Source organism: Archocentrus centrarchus, unplaced genomic scaffold, assembly GCF_007364275.1.
Source record: "Archocentrus centrarchus isolate MPI-CPG fArcCen1 unplaced genomic scaffold, fArcCen1 scaffold_45_ctg1, whole genome shotgun sequence".
Classification (NCBI taxonomy): Eukaryota; Metazoa; Chordata; class Actinopteri; order Cichliformes; family Cichlidae; genus Archocentrus; species Archocentrus centrarchus.
In genome coordinates this window covers 1130442-1146563 of record NW_022060271.1, presented here as the reverse complement: position 1 = coordinate 1146563, position 16122 = coordinate 1130442, and the positions used below count along the sequence as shown (strand labels likewise).

General features: G+C 45.5%; 1 protein-coding gene across 1 annotated transcript; it reads right to left on the bottom strand.

Moving 5' to 3' along the window:
* Positions 1-551: 551 nt before the first annotated feature.
* On the bottom strand, positions 552-16024 carry LOC115777238 (sodium/hydrogen exchanger 9B2). The gene is made up of 15 exons (XM_030725081.1): positions 16011-16024; positions 13188-13259; positions 11161-11250; positions 6553-6658; positions 6288-6458; positions 5766-5908; positions 5554-5681; positions 5291-5372; positions 4773-4866; positions 4586-4692; positions 4360-4509; positions 4140-4248; positions 3829-3965; positions 835-1009; positions 552-709 (listed from the first exon to the last, which is right to left on the bottom strand). Exons 2-15 carry the CDS (start codon positions 13257-13259, stop codon positions 621-623), a joined length of 1653 nt encoding a protein of 550 aa, XP_030580941.1. The 5' UTR covers positions 16011-16024; the 3' UTR covers positions 552-620.
* Between the last annotated feature and the right edge of the window lie 98 nt (positions 16025-16122).

The window sequence follows — 16122 nt, the reverse complement described above, 5'->3', positions numbered from 1 at the left end:
GGGTGATGAACCGCTGGCTGGAATCCTGAAGCTGCTAAAGAAAAATGTGTATTTCCCAGCCGGTTGCTGGCAGTTGCTAGGTGAATTTGGTCACAAAGAGGTAAACGATGCTAACAGATTCCCACGGTCTCCCTGGGACTGTCCACCTACAAAATAAAAGCTGCACCTTTTGAAATGTGTTGGTTGCAGCAGTGAGGCACAGCTTTGTTAGCAAACAGTCTGTATCCCCCTGTTCAGCAAGACGTTAGAGTGTTTATAGGCCCACGTCTTCTACACAAACCATAGGGGGTCACCGACCTGCATCTAGGCCTGTGTGACCCAGGCCTGACAAACAACAGAGGTCATTACAGGAAACTGAGGATGAATGTGCTGAAATTTGTAGAATATTATAACATTAAACAGGATATATTTGAACTTTTGACACAAAGACTAGTTTCTCTTGCTTTAATATTAATAGCATAGTAAAAATATCAATATGTGGACATTTACAGCTGCTAGCCTAACCATACGAGAACACAGGAGAACCATACAGCCAGCACATACAAATATCCTGCAGCTAAATACTGTTTATGAGCCATATAATGTGTGGATATATCTATATACAGTTTAACTCAGAAGCCTCATAGCTTGCTCTCAAGAGTCACGTTGTCTTTTTCTTGAACAGCCCCGTTGCGGCAGGATGACGTGGCTTCACCTTCTGCCTCTTCTGCTGGATTCAAAAAAGAGGTAAAAGCAACGATGAGGACCAAATAAACACCAACTGCAACTGACATCATTCAGTGACTCGAGGGGAAAAAGATGAAAACAATACACAGTTTGTAGATGTATGCTGACCTTTGACCTGCCGGGCCAGGAGACGTGGGCCTGCCAGTCCGATACCCAGCGCACCAATGGGAGCTGTGGTCAGGATGGCTAACACCGCTAATGTTAGCACATCCAAACCGAACTTAATTAAGGCCTCATCCCCTTCCTCCCTCGCCATGTCCAATGCCTTTGAGCCGATGGCAGCCTAGCAGACATAAATATCTACTCATTAGAAGTGCACATTAACGATGAAGGGATGCATCACTGAAGTCACAGAGGTGGTTTTAGTCCTAACTGAGGAAGGTCTCGAGAGCCTTTGAATAGTTAAGGTAGTGACTGTATTTAAGGTTCATTTAGGCAGTTTCAGTCCTGACTAATGATGAACTAGAGTGACAAACCCTGGTTTACTCCCAGACTGAAGCAGCTGTGGATAGAGAAGAGGGAGGCTTTTAAAAGTGGGGACAAAGACTGCTACAAAGAGGCCAAGTACAGGTTTAGCAAGGAAGTGGCCACTGCTAGATCACATCACTCTGAGAATATACAGCAGCAGATCTCAGAGAACGACGCGGCCTCTGTATGGAAAGGTTTTAGGCAGATTACCAACTACAAGCCTAAAACCCCCCACTCCACAGACGACCTACAAACTGCAAATAGACTGAACGAGTTCTATTGTCGTTTTGATGGTCAGTTCAGCAGCCTTCACACCTCCACCAGTCCCAACTACAATACAGCCAACACAAATATTCACCCCCCAACCTCCCCCACTCCCCACACCTCAGAGAAGCCCACATCATCAAGGACTCCCACCCCAGAGTCCCCCTCCTCCCCCACCCCCACAGTCTTTTGTATTCAGGAGGACCAGGTGCTAAAGCAGTTCAGGAGTGTCAAAGCTCGCAAAGCTCCAGGTCCAGATGGTGTCTCACCTGCCACACTGAGACACTGTGCTAACGAGCTTGCCCCATTGTTCACGAACATCTTCAACTCCTCACTGGAGGCTTGCCACGTGCCTGTCTGCTTTAAAACCGCTACCATTGTTCCTGTCCCCAAGAAGCCAAGGATCACTGGACTAAATGACTACAGACCTGTGGCACTGACTTCTGTGGTCATGAAGTCATTTGAGCGTCTGGTGCTGTCCCACCTCAAGTCCCTCACAGCCCCCCTTCTGGACCCCCTGCAGTTTGCCTACAGAGCCAACAGGTCTGTGGACGACGCCATCAACCTGACTCTGCACTTCATCCTACAGCATCTGGACTCCCAGGGAACCTACGCCAGGATCCTGTTTGTGGACTTCAGCTCTGCCTTCAACACCATCATCCCTGATCTCCTCCAAGACAAGCTGTCCCAGATGAACGTGCCAGATCCCATCTGCAGGTGGATCATTGACTTCCTGATGAACAGGAAGCAGCACGTGAGGCTGGGGAAGAATGTCTCGGACTCCCGGACCATCAGCACTGGCACTCCTCAGGGCTGTGTCCTCTCTCCTCTGCTCTTCTCCCTGTATACCAACTGCTGCACCTCTGACCACCAGTCTGTCAAGCTTATTAAGTTTGCAGACGACATGACTCTCATCGGACTCATCTCAGACGGGGACGAGTCGGCCTACAGGATGGAGGTCAAACGTCTGGCGTCCTGGTGCAGCCACAATAACCTGGTACTGAACGCCCAGAAGACAGTGGAGATTATAGTGGACTTTAGGAAGCACACAGCCCCTCTACCCTCCATCATCCTGACTGACACCCCCATCACCACAGTGGACTCTTCTCGCTTCCTGGGAACTACCATCACCCAGGACCTCAAGTGGGAGCCCACCATCACCTCTGTCATCAAAAAGGCCCAGCAGAGGATGTACTTCCTGCGGCAGTTGAAGAAATTCAACTTGCCAGCAAGGACCATGGTGCAGTTCTATACTGCCATCATTGAGTCCATCCTCACCTCCTCCATCACTGTGTCGTACGCTGGAGCCACCACTAGGGACAAACAGAGACTACAGCGCGTTGTGCACTCTGCTGAGAAGGTGATTGGCTGTAACCTCCCATGTCTCCAGGACCTGTACACCTCCAGGACACTGGGGCGTGCAGGTCGGATCACAGCCGACCACTCTCACCCTGGGCACAGACTTTTTGACCCTCTCCCCTCAGGCAGGAGGCTACGGTCCATACGGACCAGAACCTCCCGCCATAAGAACAGTTTCTTCCCCTCTGCTGTTGGACTCATGAACAATTACCCTAAGACTGTTACCACCACCCTCCACAAACGCTGATGACCCTATGTCTATGCACCTGTCTGACTGCACTGATGTACATATTAGTGGAATATAGTCTACATTCTTCTATCTTTTAATTAGTCTCTGCACTGTATATTTTGTAATTTTGTAATATTGTGCTATAGTTATAGCTCTAATATCTCTGTATATTTGCAATTTGTATACTTGTATATTGTCTTATAGTTTTTATACTTATTTGTTTTTTTCTGTAAGCACGAAGTACCGCAGCAATTTCCTAATGCTGTGAACCTGTTCACCCATATGGCAATAAAAACCTTCTGATTCTGATTCTGATTCTGATTCTTCAGGTGGTTATTGTAGTAACTTAGGTTCTAGAAGTCAGTAAAGAGAATTGAGGAGCCATATAGGTGGTTCTAATGGACACTATGGCAATGTAGTGATTTGAGTGGTTAAAAAAAACTACATAATAGAATAGAATAGAATAGAATGCCTTTATTGTCATTATACAGGATGTACAATGAGATTGGAGGGCCACTCCTGTTCAGTGCCATGTAACAGAAAATCAAACTCTCTAAAATGAAAATAAAAATATTATAAAAATATTATAATCTAGTATAATCAATATGATCAAGAGATAAGATAAGATATTTGTGGATTAATTTAATGGCTGGTCTGATGACCATTTAGGGCATTTTAGGGCTGCTAAGAGACTTTATTGATCCTTTAGAAGACCCTGGACAGAACCCTGGCTCTGGTTCTGGTTTTATAAAGTCTAACTGCAGTGTTACACACTCACTGACCTGCACAGTGGCTTTAGGCAGCCAGGCCACAGCAATAAAGAGCTTCTCCTTTAAGTTGAATCCTCCGTAATGAACCAACAGGAAGGTGACAAGTAGACGGATCACGAGACCAACAGTGATGCAGGCCATACCCAGACCTAAGAGCAGACACAACAACGAAGAGTGAACCAGTGTTTCTGAATTTCCTGTAGCAGCTAAATGTGTTGTCCAGCAGGTTAGAGCTCTTTGATTACTGGGCCCACCTGGATCCTAAATACTGAGAACTAAGTCTGGACCGAGCCCAGCTTTGTTCTTTAGTGTGTGGTTCTCACCTACAGTGCTCGGGCTGAGGGCTCCAATCGTTATCTCAGCTCCAATCAGACCAAACAGAAGTGGCTGAAACACATCCCATGACCGACCCAGCATGGCTGCTACCGGGTTCTGAGTTAAAAATACCTGGATTAACCAACTCCAGTGGTGCCAGCAACTAAAAAACTGTTTATCTGGGGTGAACGTGAGAGGCTGGATCCAGGTTAGAGTAATCGTGATTACCTTTTCTGTCTTCCAGCCCAGTGCAGCCAGGAAAGCCAGCACCAGCGTGCAGAGACCACCGGCTCCAGCAAAACCAATAACATGACTGAAGAAGACCGAAAATATGGACAGACCCAACAACATGAGGGTCCTCCTCAGCACAAGGTCCTCCTGCAAACAAATATTTAGGACCCAGTTTATGAGCAAGTTTAAAATATCTTCATGTTCATAAAGAACAGTGTCAGACCTGGTCATCGCTGGGGAAGTAGTACAAGAACATGCCCAGGATCATCCCGGCTACGATGCCTCCCACCACCTCCAGCAGACCCTTCAGTACGTTCATCCAGGTAGAGCCTGCAGGACAAACACAAGCAAACCATGTAGACCAGAGGAGAGTGTAACTGAGCACTAAAGGACAGAAACGTTCCTCTCACCTGTAGAGAAGGCGATTCCCAGACAAGTAGAGAACCCTGTTATGGCGAGAATATCATCAAAACTTCCAGCAGCCATCAGGAGGGTGGGGATTCCCTGAAGAACAACGTGGAACATATCAGAGATTTAATTAACAGAACAGCTGTTTGCTGTGTTTTTGGAGGTTCTTGGATCAGTGAAGCTCATCTTTTGGTCACTGAGGACATTCTAGTAGACTAAAAGGAGCTTCTAGATCTTTTTGGTGGTTACGCTGATGGCTTAGGAGGTTTCATTAAAAGACTTAAAACTGAGTAGGTCAGGCAGCTGAGTGGGTAGATGTCAGACGACATGACTTGTTATGGGATGTTTATGGTCTTACAGGAGGTTGTGGTGTTATTTTTAGCCTATAGGTTTTCTACATAAGCCTGCATATGATGATGTGACTCATCTCAGCTCATCTGTCCATCCACATGCCTCCCCCCCCCGGTGGCAGGACGAGCCTTCCATCAGCCCAGTGTGGTGCTGACAGGTGATGGTTTACCTTCTCCACTCCGTATCCTTCTCTCTGCAGGAGCAACATTGAAGGAACAACAACTGCTGGAGACACTGCAGCCAGGACAAAACTGCACAAACACACACAGCACAGGTGCAGTGAGTCCTTCTGCTCACCTTTAATCCAGTCATACACAGAAGTACATATGCAGCTGCAACATGAGTGTGCCTAAAGAGCAACATCTCTGTGAGTTCCCTGTTGAGTAAGACTAGTGTGTGTGTGTGTGTGTGTGTGTGTGTCTGTCACATTACCCCAGTATGAAGCCCCACACCCATGGCAGACCCAGCAGGAAGTGAGAAGCCACAGCAATGATGCAGGCCTCCACCATGCAGGGTCCAATGGCTACACGCACACACACCGCCTTCAGGCGGCTCAGCGCCTGCGTGCACGCACAGATTTAAGAGATTAGATTTCTGTGTAGCTGCAGCACGTCAGTAAACCCACGCTTCATATTTAAATGTACCGAGGGGTTGAGGCCCAGCCCGGCTCTGGTCAGGATGATGGACAGGGCGATGTTCCTCAGAGCTGCAGACCAGTGAGTGTCGATGACGATGGCATCGGTTATGTAGGGAACGTTACGCAACAGCAGACCTGCCAGCAGCATACCTGCACACACACACACACACACACACACACAGATTTGCTACACTTGTAAGGACCCTGACTAACATAATCTGTGGTAGTAATACGACCTGTGACTATTATGTAATTGCATCATGGACGTTCATGTTTTTCTATCACATATTCAAAGGTTTATTCTTCTGTGCTGAATCTGAAAGCCTGCAGCATTAGCCTTAATCTGAGTTTCCTTCTTTGCATGTCTGCAGACTTCTTCTGAGAGAGAAAACACCGCCCTCTAGTGTCTTTTCTGTAAAACTGCAGCACAGGTTACACCACAGGCTCAGCTTTACCACAGCAGCACAGATTAAGCTCTGCCCAAACCTGCACTAATCTGCATTAGAACAGAAAGAGAAACTGGGATTACCGAGTAGCGGCGGGAAGGGGGGCAGTGTGGGCAGCTGGATCATTCCCACCAGCTTCCCTCCCAGCACGGAGCAGATGAAGAGGATGACGATGCCAAATAGGTTCCCTCCAGGTAAACACTGCGTTCCTGTGATGGCCCAGACGACCCCGAACAGCAGAGCGAACAGACACACTGCGAGCAGAGGGAAAGCTCAGAGGACTGCAGAGCAGCTCACTGTGGACCTTCTTTCAGAAGTCAGGACACACACACTGTGACTGTTTGTTACCTTTAGTGACGAGCAGGTTGATGAGGCCCCGAGGTCGAGGACATCGGTCCTTCAGACTGATGCAGGACGTGCAGCAGGAGGAGGACGAGGATGGCGGCATCTTTATCTGTTCACACACAGTTGGGTTTTCAGTTTTTGATATTAATCTGATACATGTGATTGGCTCAGATCATTAGGCCTTAATCATTGCCTGCATACTGACTGATGACCTCATAGCAACCATCAGGTTCACCAGGTTCTTGGTTGCTGCTGGGTGAAGTCACAGCAGAGACCTCAGTGTGAGTGCGCGTTTTGGCTGCCGCTATCCTGGCTGCAATCTTTTTATGTTTTTATGCTTATTGATCTTGTGTTCTGATCTCTGAACTCTCAACAATGCGGCCCAACAAGTCATCTTTTTGGATCATACTTTTCTGGATTATTCTTTCCCTGTTTTGGAAATCAGTGGCTCTGGAAATCCAATACTCGTCTGACGAACTTCTACAACTCCGGCTCCGGCCTGCGATGCCGCTTCCATCAGCACTGTATCTCCACCCGGAAATTATCTGGCATCCCCGCAGAAGGTATACCCACCGAGGTATTTGCTCTCGTCGCAAATACTGCGTTGATGACACCAAGTCGATCAGTACCTTGTGGTCGGTCTTTCCGCGACCTTCAAAGAAAATCGGACGGATTACGGACCGCAGTGCCCTGACTCGACTAGCCAGATCAGCTAATGCTGCCCCGATGACAAGCACCATCACCCTCGGCCTCCTGAATATTCGCTCTCTCACCAATAAGGGACTGTTGCTGTCTGAATACATCCACGACAGTAAGTTTGACTTTATGTGTCTGACTGAGACATGGCAGCAGAATAATGACTTTTCCCAGTTAAATCAAGCTACGCCTCCTGGGTTTGTTTACATGTCTCGGTCACGTGACACCGGTCGTGGTGGCGGTCTTGCGGTATTCTACCAGGAGAAATTGAAAGTTACATCTATCCCTGTACCTCATTTCGTGGTAAAAACAGGCATTGTGTTACTAGAGTCTAAACTGCCAGTAAATTCATGCATAGTCTATGGTATGTGTGCTTGATTCATATCAAGTGTAAAACAAATGATCGACAGGCCTTATCCTTGGGAGATACGCACAAAATCACTGGAACGAGAATATGGCTTTTAAAGACTGCCTGTGAAAGGCGGGGAGGGATCGCCCTTCCAATAAAAGGAGCTATGCCCACGGTTTTAGCAGTTCTGTATCGCCCACCTAAAAGAAGCCCGGATTTTATAAATGAACTCTCTGCATGTCTGTCTTCGTTATCGACTATGTCACCATATTTTATCCTGCTGGCCGACTTCAATGTTCATATTGATAATGCTGCTGATCCACTCACCAGGGACTTTATATCCTGCTTGGACAGTTTTGGTTTGCAGCAATGTGTTGACTCTCCTACACATGTTAAAGGTCATATATTGGACTTGGTTTGTTGTTCCGGAATAACTCCCTTCAGCTGCATCAGATCTCACCATATCTGACCATAAACTGGTATCCTTTAATATCAACTTGCCGGTCACAAATATTAATTTACCTCGCTCTATTTCCTTTAGAAATTAAAAAATATTGATCATCTGACTTTGCTTGATAAACTTCATAGTCTTGCTAGTAAAGATAATCTATCTACTCTGGATGACCTGGTTACTCATTATAACAGTGGACTTCAGAACATCCTGGATGATATTGCTCCTGTTAAAACTCGAACCGTTTCCTTTTCTCATCCTGCACCCTGGTATACTCCAGATCTCTGGCTCCTAAAAGCTAAGGGTCGCCATCTAGAGCGCCTCTTTAGGAAGACTGGACTTATGGTTCATAAAGATATGTATGGTGACCATATTCAAGCCTATAAGAACGCTCTGTCTACAACCAAGGCTGAGTATTATGCTAATCTCTTTACATCTGCTGAAGCAAATCCTAAAATACTGTTCTCTACTTTGAATTCTATTCTCAAACCTCCTCATCTGCTATCACGTGACATGTACACTGTTGAATATTGCAACAATTTTATGGACTTCTTCAACTCTAAAATTGAACAGATCCACCAGCAATTAGCCTCTCAGAGCCATTCTGTGTCTGCCCATCCCAAAATAGTGTCCTGCAATTCACCAACTGTTACTTTTTCTAGTTTTTTGCTTCCATCCACTAGTGAAATATCTGCCATTATTCAGAAATCCAAAGCTTCCACCTGCCAGTTAGACCCTCTGCCGACCTACCTGGTCAAAATCTGCCTGTCACCTCTGTCCCCACTTATAACAAATATCATGCACCTCTCTCTTACTTCTGGTCAAGTTCCTTTGCCATTTAAAACAGCTGTTATTTCTCCATTGTTAAAGAAGCAGGGGGCTGATCCCAGTAATTTGAATAATTTTCGGCCCATTTCTAATCTTCCATTCCTTGCTAAAATTCTTGAACGAATTGTAGCCAACCAGGTTTACAATTACCTCTCAAATAATAATCTTTTTGAGGAATTTCAGTCTGGTTTTCGTCCTCTACACAGCACCGAGTCTGCTTTAGTTAAAATCACAAATGACCTACTAATGGCAGGTGACTCTGGTCTCTTAACCACACTCATTCTTCTCGACCTTAGTGCGGCTTTCGACACTATTTCCCATTCAATCCTCCTTCACAGATTAGCTTCACTAGGTTTTACAGGTATTCCCTTTCTTTGGTTTCAGTCATACCTCTCCGGACGCACCCAATACGTTCAGCTCAAAAGTGCCAATTCATCCATCACCCCAGTCTCCTCTGGTGTTCCTCAGGGCTCTGTCCTTGGTCCTCTTCTCTTTGTTATCTACTTACTACCATTAGGACATATTTTTAGGAAATACGGCATCCATTTTCATCGTTATGCCGATGACACCCAGCTCTATGTGTCTTCTAAACCAAATGCTCTTCTCCTCCCGTCCTCCCTTTCTGACTGTCTTTCTGAAATAAAATCATGGTTTTCTGACAATCTTCTCAAATTGAATAATGATAAAACAGAAATGCTGCTGATTGGTGCCAAATCTACCCTTGCAAAATCCAATCACTTCACACTCACCATTGATAATTTCACTGTCCCCATTTCCTCCCAAGTTAAGAGTCTGGGTGTCATCCTCGATAGCACTCTTTCTTTTGAGGCTCATGTCAAAAACCTCACTTGGTCTGCTTATTTTCACTTACGTAACATTAATCGTCTCCGTCCTTCTCTTACACCTGTCAGAACTGCAACTCTTGTCCACGCTCTTGTCACTTCTCGTTTGGATTACTGCAGTTCACTTCTTTCTGGTCTACCACTCAAACTTCTCCGTAAACTCCAGATGGTTCAAAACTCTGCTGCACGTATCATTACCTGAACCTCCTCTACTCAACACATCACTCCCATCCTTCAGGAGCTACACTGGCTTCCAATCTACTACCGTATCAAATACAAGATTCTTCTTCTCACCTTCAAATCTCTCCATAACCTTGCTCCCCCCTACATTGCTGCTCTAATCCATTCCTATACTCCCTCACACCCACTTCGTTCTTCTTCGTCACTGCTCCTCACTATACCTTCTGTCCGCTTAGCAACTATGGGGTCTAGAGCCTTTTGTCATACAGCACCCCATCTCTGGAACACCCTACTGCAACATTTAAAGGTCATAAACAGCTTATCCCTTTTTAAATCTTGGTTAAAAACCCATCTGTTCAAACAAGCTTTTGGCCTGTAACTGTGTGGGTTCTAGGATTTTACCTTGATGTTAACTAATCTGTTTTTTGTTTATTGTGTAATTGTGCTTTCTCTTTTGCTGTTTCCTCTTTGATTGTTTCTTACCTGTAAGGCGACCTTGAGTGCCCTGAAAGGCGCCCATAAATAAAATGTATTATTATTATTATTATTATTATTATTATTGCTTTGGTCACAACAGGTCACCACAGTCCTCCATAGTTTGTGTGGAAGATGCCGACTGTTCCTGAGCAGAGGACAGCGGTGGCTTTGGGCAGGTGTTGTTGCAGCACGGATTTTACTCTGAAGAGGAACGATGTTCGTTTCCAGTTTGCATCTCACTTTGTAAACTTTTACTGCTGCGCAGTGAGCAGCTGGAAGGGTCTGCAAACCACAGGCAGCTAAATCAGTTACACGGAGGTTTCAGCACTGCACCACAGACCACCTGACTGGTAATACACGTTATTTTCTGAGCAACCTGTTGTTGCCAGAGTGTTGTCGGCTTGTGTGCCTTTTATGACACACTGTAGAAACCAGAACCTCCATATTAGTAACACTTTAACCAGCAATAAACTCCTCACATGCTGCATCACGGGTACATTGCAGGATCTACACGAGCAAAGCTTCAGACACTGGAACATGTTGCCTCTCATAGCTGTAAACATAAAGATCCATGTAAAGGAGTAGATATGAACTCTGACCCAGCCCTGACCCTAACTCCAGCTATGGAGGGGGTGGTCAGCTGGTCTCATTCAGTCTGACTCTAAAGTGTCGCACACAGACTTTGTACAGCAGAGACCACTGTGTCTGTGTGCATTTGTCCTGAGCCTCCATGATTACACCACAGACAGCCTGTCTGTGACCTCAGGGGGGGGTCATCAAACACTCACCGTGGTCGCGGCGTCCAGCTCCTCCGTCTTCCTCCGGGGCAGGACAGTGATCTCTCTCTCCTCTTCACCAGCCTGAACGTTACCCCCTCCCTTCACCAGAAACAGGTGTGTGTGTGTGTGTGTGTGTGTGTGTGTGTGTGTGTGTGTGTGTGTGTGTGAGACAGAGAGAGAGAGAGAGGTCAGAGACACAGACTGTGAGTTCGGTGTTACACTTCAGTGGCCGTTTCCTGACAGTCTGCCGGGTTTCTCTGAAACATTTCACACCACTGCTGAAAAGTTAAAGGCAGAGTGATGCTGTGTTTCAGAGACGCAGTAAAAATAATAATTAAAAATAGTTTTATTCATAGAAAAACTTTAAAGGCAAAAGCAGGAAACTGCAAATGCAGCAGGAAATATTTCTACAAACATTCAGATGATGATTAGAAACATTAACTAAGAGCGCTATAAAATAATAAAAAAGATGATAAAGACAATAAAGGCTGAAAAATGCAGAACGATGACATCATTAAGTGAGCAGAGGAGCACTGAGGGGAAACCTTTAAGATCCAGAACCAAAGACTTTGGAGCCCACAGCAGGAACCGGGTGAGGCTCTGACACTCCCCCAGCTCAGAACAGCTTCCTGCTGGGTCACATGGGGTCACCTCAGGTCAGCTGCTGACCAAAGTAAAATAACTGAAATCAATGAGAGAGATTTTGGAACAGGAGTGCAGGAGGACCACAGGGAGTCTTCAGCACCTCTGCTGACATCCGTGTGAGTAATGAGCAACAAGCATAACCACAGCTTCACACAAAGTGAAGATGTTCTGCTTCGACCTCCCGTCACTGATCCACAAAGCTTCAAATAAGGAGCTCAGGTCATCCTTGTGAGCCACAGAGGGCGTGACCTTACCGTCATCTCAGCTGAGGGGCTACAGCAGCAGATAAAGAAGGATTATCATGAACTGTGAGTCATATAAAGCTACTCTGGAGTCACCAACTGAAGCTAAAAGTGATCAAAACAGTCCCCCAGTTTAACCCAGCAGGGTGAACTGGTCTAAAGGGACCAGTTCACAGGAGACCCCATCGGGGGCCAAAGCCAACAACATCCAACAACAACAGAACAACAGGCCAGACTCACTGCAACACACAAACCTCTAACACAGGAAGGTGGTGATTCAGAGCCGGCTGAGCTGGTTCAAACATCTGACCGGGGTGTGTGTGTGTGTGTGTGTGTGTGTGTGTGTGTGTGTGTGTGTGTGTGTGTGTGTGTCCACCCTTCTTCCAGCTCTGCTTTGTTCTCTTTCATTTACTAACAAGAATTATTGTTTCATGCCATCAATCATTAAATGAGCACACACACACACACACACACACACACTCACACTCACACAGGCACACACACTCATGTTTCCAGTTCGTGGCTGTGTGATCATCACTAAAGCCTGAGCTGGTTTTTGACCTCTGGACTGAGATCACTGGTTTCCTGCTGGTCTCGTTCTGAGAATTTGACCCCAGAGAAGCTGTGATGAAGACTCTGAGGACTCTTTACACACAGTGGTCACAAACTGCTGAGCTGCTGGGATTTCCCACACAGCCATCTGTAGGGCAGCAGCTCTCTGGGGAAAGTGCCTCGTTGATGTCACAGGTCAAAGGTCAGAGGAGAATGACTAGACTGCTTCAAGAAGGACACGGGAACTCCAATAACCACTTGTTGCAACCACCATATGCAGTAGAGTCTGAACACACAGCAGGTCACAGGTCAAGCTCACTGACTTCATAAACATGACAGTGAGTCACTCCCAGCCTTCACAGCAGAGCAGCTGTGTGACCTTTTGATGATTCAGATCTCAGAGTGACCTCCTCCTGGGGTCAAAGCCTGCTCCCCCACACTGAGCTATAGTGTTACCACATTTGAACCATATGCATGATGGTTGGAGTCTTTTCTTTACTGTGTCAGAGTATAAATAGATGCAAAGAGGACGTTTATAACATGTGACTGATGAATATGATGCTATCATATGTTTGCAGTGATCTGATTGGTCGGTACCTCGGCTGGTTCCTGCTGCAGCCCGGCGTCGCTCCCCCAACAGTAACGCTTGGTGGCCTCTTCGTCCATCATCTGAAACACACAGTTCTTCTTATACAACCAGCAGATACATGTTCACAGTGAGCCGGACTTAGAGTAATAAAGTCTGATGATGCACAATGAGGAAAATCTACTCCAGTCCTAGAAGTAAAAACAGTCAGAGATGAAGAAACTGTGTTCTGCTCCTACTTACTCATAGAGATCTATGAAAACATCATGAAAATCACAGGAAATGACAAAACGAGCACCTAAAGATGAATCATCTGTGCAGCTTCTCACTCATTCAGGTCACCCAGAGCACGAGCTGAAGGCTGCTCAACTTCTTTCATGTTCATGAAGATGTTTCACAGCTTCTTCACTTCTAACAGCTTATGGAGAGCCTCAGGTATCGGCCTGTCCTGTTACAGGTCTCGGGTATCGGCCTGTCCTGTTACAGGTCTCGGGTATCGGCCTGTCCTGTTACAGGTCTCGTGTATCGGCCTGTCCTGTTACAGGTCTCGGGTATCGGCCTGTCCTGTTACAGGTCTCGGGTATCGGCCTGTCCTGTTACAGGTCTCGGGTATCGGCCTGTCCTGTTACAGGTCTCAGGTATCGGCCTGTCCAGCAGTGTTAATTTTGACAGCAAATGTTGATTTAGGTTTAGTCATAATTTAGTATCTGAATAGTTTTAGTTTTAGTCTAGTTTTAGTCGACTAAATCTACAGTCGATTTAGTCTAAAATATAAAGGGTGTAAAATGTAAATGCTTTTTCTTCAGTTCCCTTGAATTAGTCATTATACACAAAATGAAACATTTATTCAAAGTTATGGAATATTATTAATAATATTAACATTAGCGTTTCACCTGCTTCCCACACACCTGATCATTAACACCACCTTACTGAGATAATCTGAGCGTTTTACAGCAGGACGCTCTGAAAGGTACAGGGCAGTGTTCAGGACTAAGATTATAAAGGCTAATCCACCGCGGTGTGGAGATTTTCTCTAAACACAAACTGGGAAAAACACTTTACCCTGCATGTCATTAAAATGCTGACCTTTGCATGGAGATCTGGGTGACTGGTTTGCAGATGTCGTTTAAGATTTGTCGTGTTTTTACCCGAGATAGTCGCCCCACATGGTTTACACATCGTTTTGTTTGTCACAACGTCAAAGGACAAATGTGTCCATACATCGGCTCTTCTCTTTCTCCCTGCTGACATTGGTTACATCACTTACTTCTATCGGAAGGAACGACCAATCACAGGCTAGTTTGGTCTTCCCGGGTTTAGAGCAAATTTGTGCAACTCTGCGTTTGATTGGATGTTTTCCTAACTTGTCACAAAATTAAATCAGTTCTGATTATTTGTCCCTGCCAAGCATTTTCATCTTGTTTTCATTCGTTGATGAAAGTGTCAGTTAATTTCATCATTGTTTTTATCCTTTTAGGTCGTTTTTAATTAGTTATCGTCTCTTTATCATCATGAAAAAAAGGGTTGTTGATGAAAACTGTGACGAAAATATTTCGTCAATGAAATCAACACTGCTGTCCAGTAACAGGTCTCAGGTATCGGCCTGTCCTGTTACAGGTATCCCGGTGACCCGCCATATAATCATTTGAGCTGGAGCACTTTATCCCCAGCAGCCCCCTCAGCCAAAGGACCAAACACCCAAACACACGCTAACAGATGCTGAGGGATGCTGACGAATATTGACCTCTGACCTTTACTCAGAAAAGAATGACCTCTGCACAGATGCACACCTGACAGGAGAGCCAGCTCACCTGGTCTAGACTCAGCAGTGCACTGAAAGGAGAACGCTGTTTCAAGCATGCTGATGTTCACATGTCTGAGATGTTTGAGAGGAGTAACGTCTGAACGCACATGCAACAGCCATCACTGTGACACCATCACCCACCTATACTGCTGTCCTGGAGGCTTCATCTCCACTCACACCTTGACCAGCGTGATCTTAATACCTGCCCTGATGGTGGGGCGGCTCAGCCACCCACAGAGATTCACACCTCAGGCCTGAGGCTGGGCGTTAACCCCCGTCATACACTTTATACGCTCTGGAAAATGATAATATTTGTTAAGCTCACAGGATTACAGCGTGAGTCAGAGTACAGACCTGAGATCAGCTTTGAGAACTGAAGCTCACCTGAACTCAACTCAAACCTTTAAGCAGCACCTGAAGCGACTTCTTCAGCTGTCTCAATAACAGCTGCTCATTGTTATTATTGTCAGATCCTCCTCCTTCAGGAGGCTGAAACAATTATGAAAACTAACATTTGGTAACTTTAACGTCCTCGCTGTCGTCTCTAAATCTCCCACATGACTGAAGCCTTCAAACAAATTTCGCATCATTATTTTAATAGAATTATTTTTAAAAATAAAGTTTTAAAGGAAACCTGCAAATTCACATCTTTAATAGTTTTTACTTAATTGTAAGAATAAATGTGAAGATTATGATTTCATATGACCGTCCATCACTGCTTTATTCATTAGACAGCACAGTAATCCTACTCCAACTGCTCATACCATTCAATTAAATGTAACCAAGCCTCCTCCACACATTATTAATATTAATCCAAATGTCTGATAACGAGTCAGTGGCAGATTTTATTAATGGAGCTTAAATCAAACACCATCAGCATTAATTTCTGGTCTCATGAGCAGCTAATAAGAGCAGAAATTAATAAAGAAGAAGAAGAAATGAAGTCTACAGTCGACCCTGAAACAAAAGCACGAGTTTGGGTCCGGCTGAAAGCCTGCAGATCAAAGCTGAGGCTCTCTGAGCTTCTTACCTTGAGCTGATGAAAAGTTGTGCGACTGGAACAAAGAGGCAAGCACAAACTGTCAGCTTAGTCATGAAGCAGAGAGAGGAAGCGAGTGTGCGCTGTGTGTTAATGACAGACG